The sequence below is a fragment of the Equus asinus genome, chromosome 30, assembly GCF_041296235.1.
Source record: "Equus asinus isolate D_3611 breed Donkey chromosome 30, EquAss-T2T_v2, whole genome shotgun sequence".
In the NCBI taxonomy this organism is placed as follows: Eukaryota; Metazoa; Chordata; class Mammalia; order Perissodactyla; family Equidae; genus Equus; species Equus asinus.
The window spans coordinates 21,923,254-21,939,814 of record NC_091819.1 but is presented as its reverse complement, the minus strand read 5'-3'; the positions used below and the strand labels follow the sequence as shown (position 1 = coordinate 21,939,814).

At 36.3% G+C, this 16,561-nt stretch overlaps 1 protein-coding gene across 1 annotated transcript in view; it reads right to left on the bottom strand.

Annotated features, from left to right (window-relative positions):
- Window positions 1-16,561, bottom strand: part of DNAH14 (dynein axonemal heavy chain 14) — a 396,896-nt gene that overhangs the window by 104,761 nt on the left and 275,574 nt on the right. The window contains exons 52-54 of the mRNA XM_070501636.1: window positions 15,461-15,628; window positions 14,315-14,407; window positions 569-766 (exon numbers count right to left, since the gene is read on the bottom strand). Coding sequence (XP_070357737.1) covers window positions 569-766; window positions 14,315-14,407; window positions 15,461-15,628 — 459 coding nt within the window. The remainder of the gene's footprint in view (window positions 1-568; window positions 767-14,314; window positions 14,408-15,460; window positions 15,629-16,561) is intronic.

Below are 16,561 nucleotides of genomic sequence, written 5' to 3'. Positions count from 1 at the left end.
GAAATAGTACTCCTAATTATGCTTTGGCTGTAGAAGTGTATAACTTATGCAAAACAATAGATTTTTTAAAAGGTGGGTGATTAATATTTTTTGTTTGTATATAAATGAAGTATATCCTGTAAGGAAAGTCCTAAACTAGATGGGAAATTCGAGGGATAGAGGAGAGAACCAGAAGCCTCAGCGCTGTGAGAGCACACTGGATTACATGGTCAGAGAGGGGATACAGATGGTAGCGTTTTTTTAAAAACACAGATTACAAAACTAGTTCAGATAGAAGATGGATGACTTCAGTTACATAGATAAATTGCTTTCAATTTGTCAATTAAAATGAAAATTATAAAGATATAGAGAATGCTTTTGTTGTAATGCTTGTGCAAAATTATCTACAGCATGATTACAAACATATAAACTCTATGGGTTATGACTGGATAAGGACAGAGAATAATGAAAAGAATTGATAGGATAGGTTAATAGGACTATAGATAAATATTTTCTTTTCAAATGTTAAATTTTAGGGGGCTACTTAAATATCAAACATTAGCAAATAATAAAGACAAAAAGCACTTACCTGATCTGGGTTTAAATTCGTAACTATCAAAACAGTGGGGATCCCTTCTAATCCTGCTTGAATAAACACCTTTTTAAAGTCTTCTTTGAATTCTGTGTAGGCATAATTGTGAGACGTAGGCACTCGGTATAGTCTGTTTTCTGTCAAGTAACAGGCCAAGGTTGTACAAGTTTCTTTTCCACATCCATCTGTTCCAATCTTTGGAAGAAAAAAATCCAACAGGTAATTCCTATATATGTTCTGGAAATCTATCAATATATAGTTTTTTATTTATATGTGCTAGAAATTTACAGCAAAAATATCTTAGACTATTTTTATAATCTTTTTGTAAGATATATTAAACATAATTAAAGTATTTTATCAAAGCGTTATAAGGCACTCATACACATTCAAAATTTTCATCTTTTCTCTTTACATCCTCTTGAAATATATAAGTTCACTGGAAAGATAACATAATCTGGCAGAACAGCAAAAGTAGGCTTATAAATCATCATTATGCCACTGTCAATATTTCATTCTTCATTTATAAGAATTTAGATAGGTCTTTTCCTATTTATTTTGAGCAATAAACACTTAATAAGAGCTCTTTGGTAGTGATGACAGAGCTTTACCTTTTTTAACAGCCTTACTGAGGTATAATTTGAAGACTATACCTGTTTTAAGTGTACAAGTCAATAATTTTTAGTAAATTTACTAAGTCATGCAACCATCACTACAATCCATTTTTAGAAGATTTCCAGCACCCAAGATGCCTCAAGCCCGTTTGCAGTTAATCCTCATTCCAACCCGCAGTCCCAGGCAACTATTAATATGCTTTCTGTCTCTATATATTTGCCTTTTTTGGACATTTCCTATAAAAGGAATTACACAATACCAAGTCTTTTGTGTATGACTTTCCACTTACCATGATGGTGTTGAGGTGCTTTCACGTTGTGTGTATCATTCCCTTTTATCGCTGAGCAGTATTCTATTGTATGGATATACCACATTTTGTTTATTCACCTCCTGATGGACATTTGGATTGTTTCCACCTCCTGGCTATTATACTAATGCTGCTATGAACATTTGCGTACAAGTCTTTGAGTGGCCATTTGTTTTACTTTCTTTTGTGTAGATACATAAGAATGGAATTGCTCAGTTATAGAGTAAATATATGTTAAACTTTATAAAGAATGGGCAAATTGTTTTCCAAAGTAGTTGTACTATTTTACATCCACATCAGTAATGTGTGAAAATTCCAGTTTATCTACATCCTTGTCAACACTTGTTATTGAGCACCTTTTTGATGACAGTCATTTAAGTGGGTGTGTAGTGGTATCGCAGTGTGGTTTTAATTTTCATTTCCCCAGTGATTAATGATGTTGAGTATCTTTTCATGGGCTTATTAGCCATTCATGTATCTTCTTTGGTGAAATATCTATCTAAATCTTTTGCCCATTTAAAAAAATAAACATTTTATTTTAGAAGAGTTTTTGATTTACAATAAAATTGCCAAGATAGTAAAAGACGATTTTTATATACCCCACATCCAGATTCCTCTATTTAGTATGATACATTTATTACCATTAATGAAACAATGTTGGTATGTTATTAAGTAAAGTCCATACTTCATTCAGATTTCCTTAGTTTTTATCTAATGTGCTTTTTCTGTTCCAGGATTCCATCCAAGATACCACATTACACTTAGTTGTCACTTTGGCTCCTCTTGACTGTGACAGTTTCAGATTCTCTTTGTTTTTGATGACCTTGACAGTTGCAAAGAGTACTGGTCAGGCAGTTTGTAAAATGTTCCTCAGTTGAGATTTTCTTAGTGACTAGGGTTATGTGTTTTTGGGAGAAAGGCCACAGTGATAAAGTGCTATTTTCATGATGCTGACCTTGCTCACCCAGATGAGATAGTGTTCGTCAGTTTCTCTATTGTAAAGTTGCTCTTTTTATCCCCCTTTCCATACTGTACTTGGGAGAAAGTCGCTAACAGTAGCTCACAGTTAAGGAGTTATGCTCCAACTCCTTGAGGGCAAAGTATCTACATAACATTATTTGGAGTTCTTCTTTATGGGAAATTTGTCTATTTTTCTCCATTTATTTATTTATTCAATAATTTATTAATATTTATGGACTCATGGATATTTACTATATACTTTGGGTTATAATCCCATACTACTTTATTTATTTGGTTGTTTTGGGTATGGCCATGGGGAGCTCTTTTAGTTGGCTCCTGTGTCCCTTTGACCTACTCTCATCATTTTGATTTTTTTTTTAACACTTCCTTTCTGGTGCTACAAGATAATCCATGTTCACACAGTAGGTTTTTTGTGCCAGCCTTATAATAAGCCATTTTTTCCAAGGAGCCCTGGTTCCTTTTATTGAAGAATGGTATTAGAAACCAAGATATGGGTGCTAGGTGTGCTCATTACTACTGGGGTATCACTGTTTCTAGGCCCTCTCAGCAGACACAGCAAGGAAATTTGTTTGTATGCTAACCCTGCATATACACATTTCTATAAATATTTCTATATGTAACCATCTATATTAAACTAAACATAAGTTCAACTGATGTCTTCAACTCTAATCTATTACTATACAGGTCATTCTAGCCTCTTCCCCTTGTTTATCTATAACATCCCACTCCAACAGTGAGAAAACTGGCTCCCATCATCTGCCATCCTTTACTTAATGATCCAGTTGCAGTACATATGTATAGCGGTATCAGAATGGTTGACCTGACTCCCATAGGAACTACTTTATTAACTAGAGTACAGTGCTTATGTACACTTTCTTTTGCCTTTAAGCTTAGAGACTCCACTCATTTCCAAAGTTCCTTAGGTGAGTGCCTTTTCCTCCCACTCTCTTCAGTGAGGTTGTGTCATACATTGGCAACACAATTTGATTTTTTTCACATTCTGTATTCCATCCTGGGATCCCTGGACCTCCTAAATGATTTTTAAAAATCTGCATACATTAAGGTTCACTCTTTGTGCTGTAAAGTTCTGTGGGTTTTGACAAATGTATAGTGCCACATATTCATCATACAGAACCATACAGAATAGTTTTGTCACCCTAAAAATCTTTTGTGTTTCACCTTCGTTTCTCCCTCCAAACGCTTGGCAACTACTAATCTTTTTACCATCTCCATAGTTTTGCCTTTTCCAGAATGTCATATAGTTGGAATCATACAGTATGTAGTCTTTCCAGGCTGTCTTTTTTCACTTAACAATATGCCTTAAAGACTTGTCTATGTCTTTTTATGACTTCATATCTCATTTCTTTTTATCTCTGCATAATATCCCAGTGTACCACAGTTTGTTTATCTATTCACATATTGAAGGACATTTTGGTTGCTTCCAGTTTTTGGCAATTATGAATAAAGTTGCTATAATCATTTATGTGCAGATTTTTGTGAGGACATAAGTTTTCAAATACGTTAGGTAAATATGTAAGAGCACAATTGCTAGGCTTAAGACTATGTTTAGCTTTTGTAAGAAGCTGCCAAACTGTCTTCCACCGTGACTGTGCTATTTTGCATTCCCACCAAAAATGAATGAGAGTTCCTGTTGCTCTGTATACCTGTAGCAATTCTCATTGTCAGTTTTTTGGATTTTGGTCACTTTAATTGGTGTGCAGTGGTATCTCATTGTTGTTTTCGCTAATGTCAAATTATATAGAGCATTGTTTCATGTGCTTTTGTGAGGTGTCTATTTTTAATTGGGCGGTTTGTCCTTAGGATTTCCTATAAAAAGAATCATGTGAAATATGAATAAAGACAGTTTTACTTATTCTTTTTCCAATCTGGATGCCTTTTTTTCTTTTTCTTGATTAATTGCACTGGCTAGAACCTCCAGAATAGTGTTAAATAGATATTGTGAGAGAACGTTCTTACTTTGTTCCCATTCTTAGGGAAAAAACATGTAGGTTTTCACCATTAAGCATGAGGTTAGCTACAAGTTTTTCATAGATTCCCTTTTTTAGGTTGATGAAGTTCTCTTCTACTCCTTTTTGCTGAGTTTTTTTAAAATCATAAACAGTGTTCAATTTTATCAAACACTTTTTCTGCATCTATCAAGATGATCATGCATTTTTTGCCTTTTACTCTATTAATATAGTGTATTATATTAATGGATTTTGGATGTTAAACCAAACATGTATTACTGGGATAAATCTCACTGGTTATGGTGTATAATGCCTATATGTTGTTGCATTTGATTTGCTAACATTGGGTTCAAAATTTTTATAACTATGTTCACAAGGGATATTGGTCTGTAGTTTTCTTTTATCATGATGTCTTTGTCTAGTTTCAGTATGAAGAGTGATACTGGCCGCACTGGGAAATATTCCCTCTTCTATTTTCTGGAAGAGTTTGTTAACGATTGCTTTAATTCATCATTGTTATCATTATAACATGTCTTTTTCCCCTCGGAATACTTTTTTTAACTGAGAGTATATTTTGTCTGATATTAGTATACCCACTCCAATTCTCTTATGGTAACTGTTTGCATGAATTATCTTTCTCCATCTTTTTATTTTCAACCACTTTGTGTCTTTGAATCTAAAATGTGACTCTTCTTGACAGCATATAGTTGGATTTTGTTCCTTTTAAAATCCAGTCCTACAATTTCTGCCTTTTTATTGGAACATTTAGAGCATTTATATTTAATGTGGTGATTGATTTATGTCTGCCATATTGCTTTTTTCTACTTGTCTCATTTCTTTTTTCTTTTTGTTTCTCCTTTACTATATTCTTTTGTGTTAAATCAATGTTTTCTAGAACTCTAGTTTAATTCCTTTGTTGTTTCTATTATGGATTTTTGAGTTATTTTTTTGATGGTTCCTTTAGGAATTACAGTGTAAACTTTAATTTATCAATCTACTCCAGATTAATATTAACTTAATTCCAGTAAAATATAAAAAGTTTGCTCCAATACTGCTCCATTTCCTCCCTCCTTTTTTGCACTATTTATTACTATATATACTAAATCTTTATGTTATCAGGCTAACAATAGTTTTATTATTATTGTTTTATGCAACTGTCTTTTAAAGCAGTTAAGAGAAAAAAAGAAAAATATACTTATACTGTCTGTGGTAGGCAGAATAATATCCTTGACACTCCACCCCTAAATATGTCCATGTTGTGGGCCCTGGAACCTGTGAATATATTACCTTATATGGCAAAAGAGACATTACCAATGTGATTAAGGTTAAGGATCTTGAAATGGGGAGATTATTTTGGATTATCTGGTTGGATCCAATCTAATCATATAAGTCCTTAAAAAGCAGGGAATCTTTCCTGGCTGTGATCAGAGAGACAGAGAGGGAGAGAGAGAGATGTGTGATGACTGATGAAGAATTAGTGAGATGCCATGTTGCCGGATTTGAAGATGGAGAAAGGGGGTCATGAGCCAAGGGCTGGAGGCAGCCTCTAGAATCTGGAAAATGCATGGAAACAGATCCTCCCTTAGAGCCTCCAGAAAGGACGGCCCACACCTTCAGTTTTAGCCCAGTGACATCCATGTCATACTTTGGACATGCAAAAGGATAAAATAAATTTGTGTTGTTTAAGTTGCCATACTTGTGGTAAGTTGTTTCACAGGCAGTGGAAAATTAATACACTGTCTTTTTAAAACTTCAATTGCTTTTTATTAGAGAAACAGAGAGATTCACTGTAGAAAAAGTAGGAAAATAAAGAGACATTAAAAGGAAAAAATGTAAATAATATCTCCACCTAGAGATAGCATTATCTGTGATTTTTTCGAGCATACGAACAGAAGAATTTTAAACAAAAAAAGAAATCATTGTGTGCATAATGTTTTGCCACTTGCTTTTTTTTTTGAGGAAGATTAGCCCTGAGCTAACATCTGCTGCCAATCCTCCTCTTTTTTCTGAGGAAGTTTGGCCCTGAGCTAACATCTGTGTCCATCTTCCTCTATTTTGTATGTGGGACACCTGCCACAGCACGGCTTGATGAATGGTGTGTAGGTCTGTGCCCAGGATCTGAACTGGCAAACCCTGGGCAGCCAAAGTGGAGTACGTGAACTTAACCGCTGTGCCACCAGGCAGGCCCTGCCACTTGCTTTTTCACTTAAGAATATGTCTATTGCTGCATAACAAATTACTTAGAGCAACAAACACCTATCTTCTCACACGGTCTGAGGGTCAGGAACCCCCAGGAATGGTGTAGCTGGTGGTTCTGGCTCAGGGTACCTCATGAGATTACAGTCACTACACCAGCCAGGGCTGCAGTCATCTGAAGGCTTGACTGGTATGGAAGGATCTGCTTTCAAGACGACTTACTCCAGTCAACATGGTTGTTGACTGGAAATCTCAGTTCCTCACCACATGGACTTTTTTCCAACATGGCAGCTGGCTTTCTCCAGAGTAAGTGATCCAGAAGACAGGAGGAGCAAGTCAGAAGCCACATTGTCTTTTTCTTTTTTTAGACAGCTTTTTGAGATTTACCATACAATTCACCCATGTAAAGTATACAATTCAATGTTTTATAGTATATTCATAGGGTTGTGCGAGCATCACTACTGTCTAGTTCCAGAACTTTTTCAGCACTCCAAACAGAAAGCAATCACTCCCCATTCCCTCCTCCTCCCACCCCCTGGCAATCACTAACCTACCTTCTGTCTTTATAAATTTACTCATTCTGCACATTTCATATATACGGAATCATAAAATACGTGGCATTTGTGTCTGGCCTCTTTCACTTAGCATTAAGTTTTCAACGGTCATCCATGCTGTAGCATGTTGAATAATATTCCATTGTATGGATAACGTTTTGTTTATCCATTCATCAGTTGATGAATGTTGGGTTGTTTCCATTTTTAGCTAATATGAATAATTCTGGTATGAACATGTCCAAGTTTTTGTGTGGACATTTGTTCTCTTGGGTATATACTTAGGAGAGGAATTTCTGGGTTATATGGTAACTCTATGTTTAACATTTTGAGAAACTGCCTGACTGTTTTCCAAAGAGGCTGCACCATTTTAGCATCAGCAGTGTATGAGGGTTCCAGTTTTTCCACATCCTTCCAACGCTTGTTAACTGTCTTTTTTATTATCGCCATCCTCGTGGGTGTGAAGCAGTAACTCACTGCATGTTTCTTTTTTATTTTTTTTTACAGATTTTATTTTTTCCCTTTTTCTCCCCAAAGCCCCCCAGTACATAGTTGTATATTCTTCTTGGCGGGTCCTTCTAGTTGTGGCATGTGGGACGCCGCCACAGCGTGGTCCGACGAGCAGTGCCATGTCCGCGCCCAGGATCCGAACCAACGAAACACTGGGCCGCCTGCAGCAGAGCGCGCGAACTTAACCACTCGGCCACGGGGCCAGCCCCTGCATGTTTCTTTTTATCCCACAAAGATCCAGGCTTGAACTCCCTCTATTCTTTTTTTTTTGGAGTTAAACTATATGTATTTTTTAAAAAAGATGGATACCTGAGGTAACACTTGTTGCCAATCTTCTTTTTTTCCTTCTTCTTCTTCTCTCCAAAGCCCTTGGGTACATAGTTGTATATTCTAGTTGTGAGTGCTTCTAGTTATGTTATGTGGGCTGCCGCCTCAGCATGACCTGATGAACCATGCCATGTCCGCACCCAGGATCCGAACTGGTGAAACCCTGGGCCACCAAGGCAGAGTGCGCAAACATAACCACTCGGCCATGGGGCCAGCTCTACATGTATTTTTAATTTTTGAGATGTACAACAGTGATTTGACATCTATTTACATTACAAAATGATCGTCCTGATAAGACTAGCAACCATCTGTCATTATACAAAGTTATGACAATATTGTTGACTATATTCCCTATGCTGTATATCACATCCCCATGGCTTATTTATTTATGACCGGAAGTTTGTACCTCTTATCCATTTCACCTATTTCACCTTTCCCCACAGCCCCAACACCTGTAGCAACCACCAATTTGTTTTCTGTATCTATGAGTCTGTTTCTGTTTTGTTTCATTTGTTTGTTTTTTTAGATTCCACATACAAGTGAAATCATCTTCTTTCTCTGGCTTATTTCACTTAGCATAATACCCTCTATGTCCATCCAAGTTGCTGCAAATGTGAGGATTTTGTTCTTTTTTTAGGCTTGAGTAATATTCCACCATATATATATATATATATATATATATATATATATATATATATACACCACATCTTCTTTATCCATTCATCACCAATGGACACTTAGATTGCTTTTATATCTTGTCTATTGTAAATAACGCTGCAAAGAACATAGGGGTGCACATATCTTTTTGAATTACTGTCTTGCTTTTCTTCAGATAAATACCCAGAAGGTATTGCTGGATTATATGGTAGTTCTATTTTTAATTTTTTGAGGAACTGTTATACTGTTTTCCATAGTGATTGCCCAATTTACATTCCCACCAACAGTGCACAAAGGTTCCATTTTCTCCACATTCTTACCAACACTTGGTATTTGTCATCTTTTTGATAATAGTCATTCTGACAAGTGTGAGGTGATGTCTCATGGTGGTTCTGGTTTGCACTTCCCTGATGATTAGTGATGCTGAACACCTTTTCATATACTTGTTGGCCATCCATGTGTCTTCTTTGGAAAAATGTCTATTCAGGTCCTCTGCCCATTTTTTAATCATATTATTATTTTTTTAAAATATTGAGTTGTAAGAGTTCTTTTATATACTTTAGGTATTAACATCTTATTGAATATATAATTTGCAAATATATTCTCCCATTCAATAGGTTGCCTTTTTGTTTTGTTGATAGTTTCCTTCATTGTGCAAAAGCTTTTTAGTTTGACATAGTCCCATTTATTGTCTTTGCCTGAGCAGACATATCTAAAAAATATTGCTAAGACCGATGTCAAAGAGTTTACTGCCTACGTCTTCTTCTAGGAGTTTTATGGTTTCAGATCTTACATTTAATTCTTTAATCCATTTTGAGGTTATTTTTTTATATGGTGTAAGAAAGTGGTCCGGTTTCATTCTTTTGCATGTATCTGTCCAGTTTTCCCAACACCATTTATTGAAGAGACTATCTTTTCCCCATTGTGTATTTTTGTCTCCTTTGTCATAGGTTAACTGACCATTTAGGCATAGGTTTATTTCTGGGCTCTCTATTCTGTTCCATTGATCTGTGTGTCTGTTTTCATGCCAGTACCATACTGTTTGGATTACATATAGCGTTGTAGCATAGTTTGAAATCAGGGAGCATGATACCTCTAGCTTTGTTCTTTTTTCTCAAGATTGCTTTCGCTATTCAGGGTCTTTTGTGGTTCCATACAAATTTTAGGATTATTTGTTCTAGTTCTGTGAAAAATGCCATTGGTATTTTAATAGGGATTACATTAAATCTATAGATTGCTTTGGGTAGTATGGATTCTTTAACAATATTAATTATTCCAATCCATTAGCATGGTATGCCTTTCCATTTATTTGTGTTGTTTTTAATTTCTTTCATCAATGTCTTATAGTGTTCAGTGTATAGGTCTTTCACCTCCTTGGTTAAATTTATTCCTAGGTATTTCATTCTTTTTGCTGTAATTGTAAACGGGATTGTTTTCTTATTTTCTCTTTCTGATAGTTCATTGTTAGTGTGTAGAAATGAAATTGATTTTTTTTTTTTAAAGATTGGCCCTGAGTTAACATCTGTTGCCAATCTCTTTTTGTTTTCTTCTTCTCCCCAAAGCCCCCCAGTACATAGTTGTATATTCTAGTTGTAGGTCCTTCTAGTTGTGCTATGTGGGATGCTACTTCAGCATGGCCTGGTGAGCAGTGTTAGGTGTGTGCCCAGGAGCCAAACCAGCAAAATCCCAGGCCACCAAACTTAACCACTGGGCCATGGGGCCAGCCCCTGATTTCTGTATATTTATTTTGTATCCTGCAACTTTACTGAATTCATTTATTAGCTTTAACAGTTTTTTGGTGGAATCTTTAGGGTTTTCTATATATAGCATGTCATCTGCAAATAGTGACAGTTTTACTTCTTCCTTCCCAATTTGGATGCTTTTATTTCTTTTTCTTGTCTGATTGCTGTAGCTAGGACTTCCAATGCTATGTTGAATAAGAGTGGTGAGAGTGGGCATCCTTGTCTTGTTCCTGACCTTAGAGGAAAAGCTTTTAGTATTTCACTATTAAATATAATGTTAGCTGTTAATATATTGTTTTTTATATTTAATTATGTAATTAGTCTTACTGGTACTCTTTATTCTACATGTGGATTCAAGTTACCATCTGATGTCAGTCTCTCTTAGCCTGAAATATTTCCTTTAGTATTTCTTATAAGGTAGCAACACATGCTTTGTCTTTGTTTACCTGAGAATGTCTTTATTTTACCTTCATTTTTTGAGGGATAGTTTTACTAAATATAGAAATATTGACAGGGGCCGGCCCAGTGGCTGAGTGGTTAAGTTTGTGTGCTTTGCTTCAGTGGCCCAGGGTTTTGCTGGTTCGGATCTTGGGTGTGGACATGCTGCTGCTCATTAGGTCACGGTGAGGCGGCGTTCCACATGCCACAGCTGGAAGGACCCACAACTAAAATATACAACCATGTACTTGGGGGATTTGGGAAGAAAAAGCAGGAAAAAAAAAAAAGAAGATTGGCAACAGTTGTAAGCTCAGGTGCCAATCTTTAAAAAAAAAAAAGAGAGAGAGAGAGAAATATTGACTTTTTTTTCTTTCATCACTTTGAATACATCAGCCCACTGCTTTCTTATCTCCATTTTGTCTGATGATGTCAGCTGTTAATTTTATTGAGATTTCCCAATACATGATAAGTTGTTTTTCTCTTGCTGCCTTTATGGTTTTCTCTTTGTCTTTGAATAGTTTGCCTATGATGTGACTAGGTGTGGATCTACCTGTGTTTATCAATTTGAAATTTCTTGAACTATCATTGAACTTCTTAGATGTAAAGACGAATGTCTTGGACATTATTTCTGCAAAATTTTTTCTGCACTTTTCTATTTCTCCTTTCTTTCTGAGATTCCCATTATGCATATTTTGGTACATTTTGTACACTTGATGGTGTCGCACAGATCTTTAAGGTTTTGGTTTTTCCTGTCATTCATTTTTGTTTCCCTTCTTCAGACTGGATAATTTTTCTTGATCTATCTTCAAGTGCATGAATTCTTTCTTCGGCCAGTTTTAATTTGATGTTCATCCCCTCTAGTGAATTTTTCACCTCATTTATTATACTTTTCAACTCCAGAAATTAAATTTTGTAAAATAATTTCTCTTTTTATCTCTATTTAATGAGTCAGAGAGTCACATACTTTCTTTAATTCTTTAAATATGGCTTCCTTTAGTTCTTTGAATATATTATAAAAGTTGCTTTGAAGTCTTTGTCTGTCATGCACAACATCTGAATTCCCTTCATGATAGTTTGTATTGACTGCTTTTTTCCCATGTGTAGAGTTCACACTTTCCTATCTCTTTTCATGTTCTGTGATTTTTTGTGTGTGTGTGTGGAAACTGAACATTTACCTAATGGATTTACCTGCAACCATCTTTTAAACCAGTGCCTTAAACTGACATACTAGTTTGCTTATTCTCTTGCTCTGGTAGTTCAACACTACAATCCAGTGGAACTAAGTAATATTTACTTTTAAAAAGTCATGTATAAATTCCTTTTTATTTCCTTATCTATTCAACTAATAATCTCATTTGAACTGACTGATCTAGATTATGATCATTTGCTTCATTTTAAAGATTTGTTTTAAATGTTCTTTAGCAAGCCACTCTTCTCCCTCCAGCTGCTTCTCCCTGCCCAAGCTCCATACTCCAGGTCAGCTTCCAGTCATACTATTGTTTTCCAAAGTTGAACTCCAGTTTTAGCTTGACCCAGGGTAAAGATCTATCTATGATATTTATTTGGGCAAAACAGTCATAGGATCAGAGATGAAGCAGGGACTTTCCATGTTTTACTTTGTATTTTTAATAGGGGCTCTGAAAGGACAGATATGTTCATGAGAAAACATCTGTAGAGAAATTATTAAGGCAAGTTTCTAGTTGAATGTTAGGCTTTAATAAAATTGCTCTGAGGGGCCGGCCCCATGGCTGAGTGGTTAAGTTTGTGCGCTCTGCTTTGGCGGCCCAGGGTTTTGCCAGTTCACACATGTCACAACTAGAAGAACCCACAACTAAAAGATACAATTATGTACTGGGGGATTTGGGGAGAAAAAAAGCAGAAAAAAAAAGAAGATTGGCAACAGTTGTTAGCTCAGGTGGCAATCTCTAAAAAAAAATTGCTCTGAACGCATTCTCAGAAATTTTAGAATTGAGAACTTGTTGTAAACTTACTTGTTATTAGAAAAGAAAGACTCACTTTGTGGTGAGTTTATACCCTTTGGGAATAGAAAAATAATGTTACTAATTGAAATAAGACAAAGAAAAATCATAGCTCTGATAGAGTTTATGTTCTAAATGTGGAGACAGATAATAAATAAATGAAAAATTAATAGGTAAGATCAGATACTGCTAAGGACTAGGAAGAAAAATAAGGCAAAATAAAGAGATAAAGTGACAGGGACTGAGAGGAGGGAAAGGGGCATGCTATTTTAGCAAGGAGAGCAGAGAAGGCTTCTGCCGTAGTCCAGGTAGAGATGATAGTGGCTTGAATAGGGCAGTGGCAGTTGAGATGTAGAGAAGTGGGCAGATTTGAAATACATTTTGGAAATCGTATTTCCAGGACTTACTGGTGGATGGAATGCGGGGCGTGACAGAAAAGTGTCAAGAGTGAGGGGCTCCCAGACCTCTGGTTAGAGCAGAATATGTGGTGGTGCCGTTTCTGGGCTAGGAAAGGTTAGATAAGGAATAGTTTTGGCGGTGGCAAGACTTGCTTTTGTATTTTTTCCCCTTAATTCTTTTTTTTTCTGCTTTATCTCCCTAAATCCCCCTGGTACATAGTTGTATACCTTAGTTGCACATCCTTCTAGTTGTGTCATGTGGGACACCGCCTCAACGTGGCCTGACGAACAGTGCCACGTCTGCCCCCAGGATCTGAACCGGCGAAACCCCGGCCCAGCGCAGCAGAGCGTGCGGACTTAACTGCTTGGCCACGGGGCTGGCCCCTCCCTTTAATTCTACTTTCCAATTTTTAATTCCTTTTAATTAGTCTTGTACATGTCTGTTTAAATAAAATACTGTTTAAATAATGCTCTACTTATTTTGAATGCAAAAAAAGCACTTTCTGGAAAAAACTGGTGTGAACTAAGTAAATAGTTATAAAGTATACAATAACTAAATAATAGTCATTAAATAATAACAAAATAGTCATAAATAATGTGATTCACATAATTGGCTAAATATGTTGGATTTTATTTAGCCTTCTGAAAGCTTTTCTCTATTCAAGATATTTGGGGATTTTCCAAAGATTTAATTGCCATTTGTTTTCATGAGAAGTAAAACTTCGTGCAAAGACTCACATTTCTAAATCAACATTCAACTAAGTGTACTATTTTCAAAGTCAAGATCCACCTGCACAGATACTACATTAATGCTGAGGATATGCTAGAGATGGTGCCAGACCCATCACTTTTATTCACATCAAATGCCTTCTGAAAACAAATACCATTTTTTTGTGTTGATGAATTTCTTATGCAAATTCTAGAATGGCCAAGGATCTTGTCCTGTGACTCAATGACTGCAAGCATTCATAAATGAAAAGCTGGATAAATAAAACTTTTGTCAGCAAAGTAGATTTCATTGGATTTCCTTAATTTTTATTTCACAAACTTAAAAACATTTGAAAAATTTAAATCTTACCAGTAACATGTGACTCCCTGGTTGTCGAAGGACCCTTGTAGCTCTTGTGATGTGTTCTATGGCTTCCTTAAAGAACACCATGGAATGAGAAATCTAGCAAAGGAGATGGGACAAATAAACTGATTACAGGCACAGAAAAATCTAATGTTCATTGTGGTTTTACATACAAGGATACAGGAGTGAGAATTATTAGTCTAGTAATCCAGTAATCTAGACCCAGTAAACTGGTTTACATTTATGGAAAATAAATCTGCACAATGAGGACTGTTCCTATGCCAATATTCTGGTGAGCAGGGTTAAGGGGGTCATAGGCTTGAGAGAAGAGAATGAAGAGGAGAGCAACGGCATCTAGGGTGCTTTTCCATTGCTCTGTCTTGGGGTAGAACAAGTGGTGGGAGGAAGAGTCTTAGGAAATTGTTTTATGGCATCCGTGATTTTGTGGGTGTCTCTGTTCCAACACACCTCTGCCCACAACATCAATGGGAAAGATATAAAAGAGTCACATCCATTTTGTCGCTCCTTGTTGCTACTCTGGATCCTGTTGCCACACTCTCTCTTGCAATTCTTTATTTTTTTTAAAGATTGGCACCTGAGCTAACAACTGTTGCCAATCTTCTTCTTTTTTTTTCCTGATTATTCTCCATAAATCCCCTCAGTACATAGTTGCATATTTTAGTTGTGGGTCCTTCTAGTTGTGGCATGTGGGATGCTGCCTCAGCATGGCCTGATGAGCAGTGCCATGTCGGCGCCCAGGATCCAAACTGGTGAAACCCTGGGCCACCGAAGTGGAGCACGCAAACTCAACCACTTGGCCATGGGGTCAGCCCCTCTCTTGCAATTCTTAATTCCACTAACTCTAATCATTCAACTCCCTACAGCCTCAGCTGTGCTGCTTGTTTTTAAAATGATACGTTGTTAAATGAGACAAAATAAGATGAAACAATATAAAATTGTATTTCTAATGGTTTGTTTTAAAATCTGAGGGCACGCTTTTTTCCTGATCTCTCTCTCAAACACATACACACCTTAAAATATTTGATTTGATATACATGTATATGTATATACATATATATGTGTGCATGTATAAATATATATATATACATATACAGTACTCCTTATATTTTTATATATAGTATACATCTTTACCTCCAAAGATGTTGAATTCAACTTCATTTGGAATTCATTAAGTACACTGGCAAGTTTACTATAGTCATCAGTATTCTGATAGATCTTTTTTCTATGAGATTTGTTTATATCCAAGAAATCCACAAATACAGTTGCATCATTCATCAGTTTTTCTTTGGTCCATTGAATCTATTGTAAGATGATAATTTAATAGTATCTGTTAATAGCACATTTCTACTTGTTATCAAAACTAATGCAATATATCCGTATCAGAGAAGCTCTTGGGATAATAGATCTAGGCCTCAGGGGTTCTTAACCTTTTTTATGCCATGGGCCCCTTTTGGCAGTGAAACTTGTGGACCCCTTCTCAGAATACTATTTTAAAATGCATATAATAAAATACAAGAATTACAAAGGAAACCAAACATTGAAATACAGTTCTATCTAAAGACTCTTTGAGGGTCTATGGGCCCCAGGTTAAAAACCTCTGCTGTGGGAATAATATCTTGAGGTCTCACCAACAATCTGAAACAAAGAATCTTCCCTTAATCAATTGTTCATTACCACCATAGATCTGCAAGCTTCTTCACCTGCTTTCCTGGTTCACTTGGCAAACCCTTGCCTACCTTTTACACAAGGTCATGGACTATCTCCTCTTTGAAGTCTGACCATTTCCCTCTCCCCTAAAACCAGGTACAGAAAATTACTCTTTCTTCCTTTGTTCCACCAATGTGGCATGTACACAGGTATGTCACAGCACTTACAGAAATGTATTGCACCTGTCAGGTTGTAAGGTACGTGGAGGCAGGGCCCACACTAGTTCCATGTAGGCCCTAGCACTTAGCTCACTTGGTGTCGGGTACTGGAAATTCCTAACAGGCACTCAGAAGGTGTTTAGCAACTGGCTAAAGGAAGGTTGAGGGTCAGTATAACATGATGGTTAAGAGAATATCTGGAGTCAGATATCCTGGCTTTGAATAATGACTCCACCATTTAACTAGCTATGTAACATTGGGCAAGTTCCTAGCCTCTCTCTGCCTCAGTTTCTTCATCTATAAAGTGAGGCTAATAACGGGCTAACGACACCCCTACCTGGAACGGATGTTATGGAGATTAAAATAA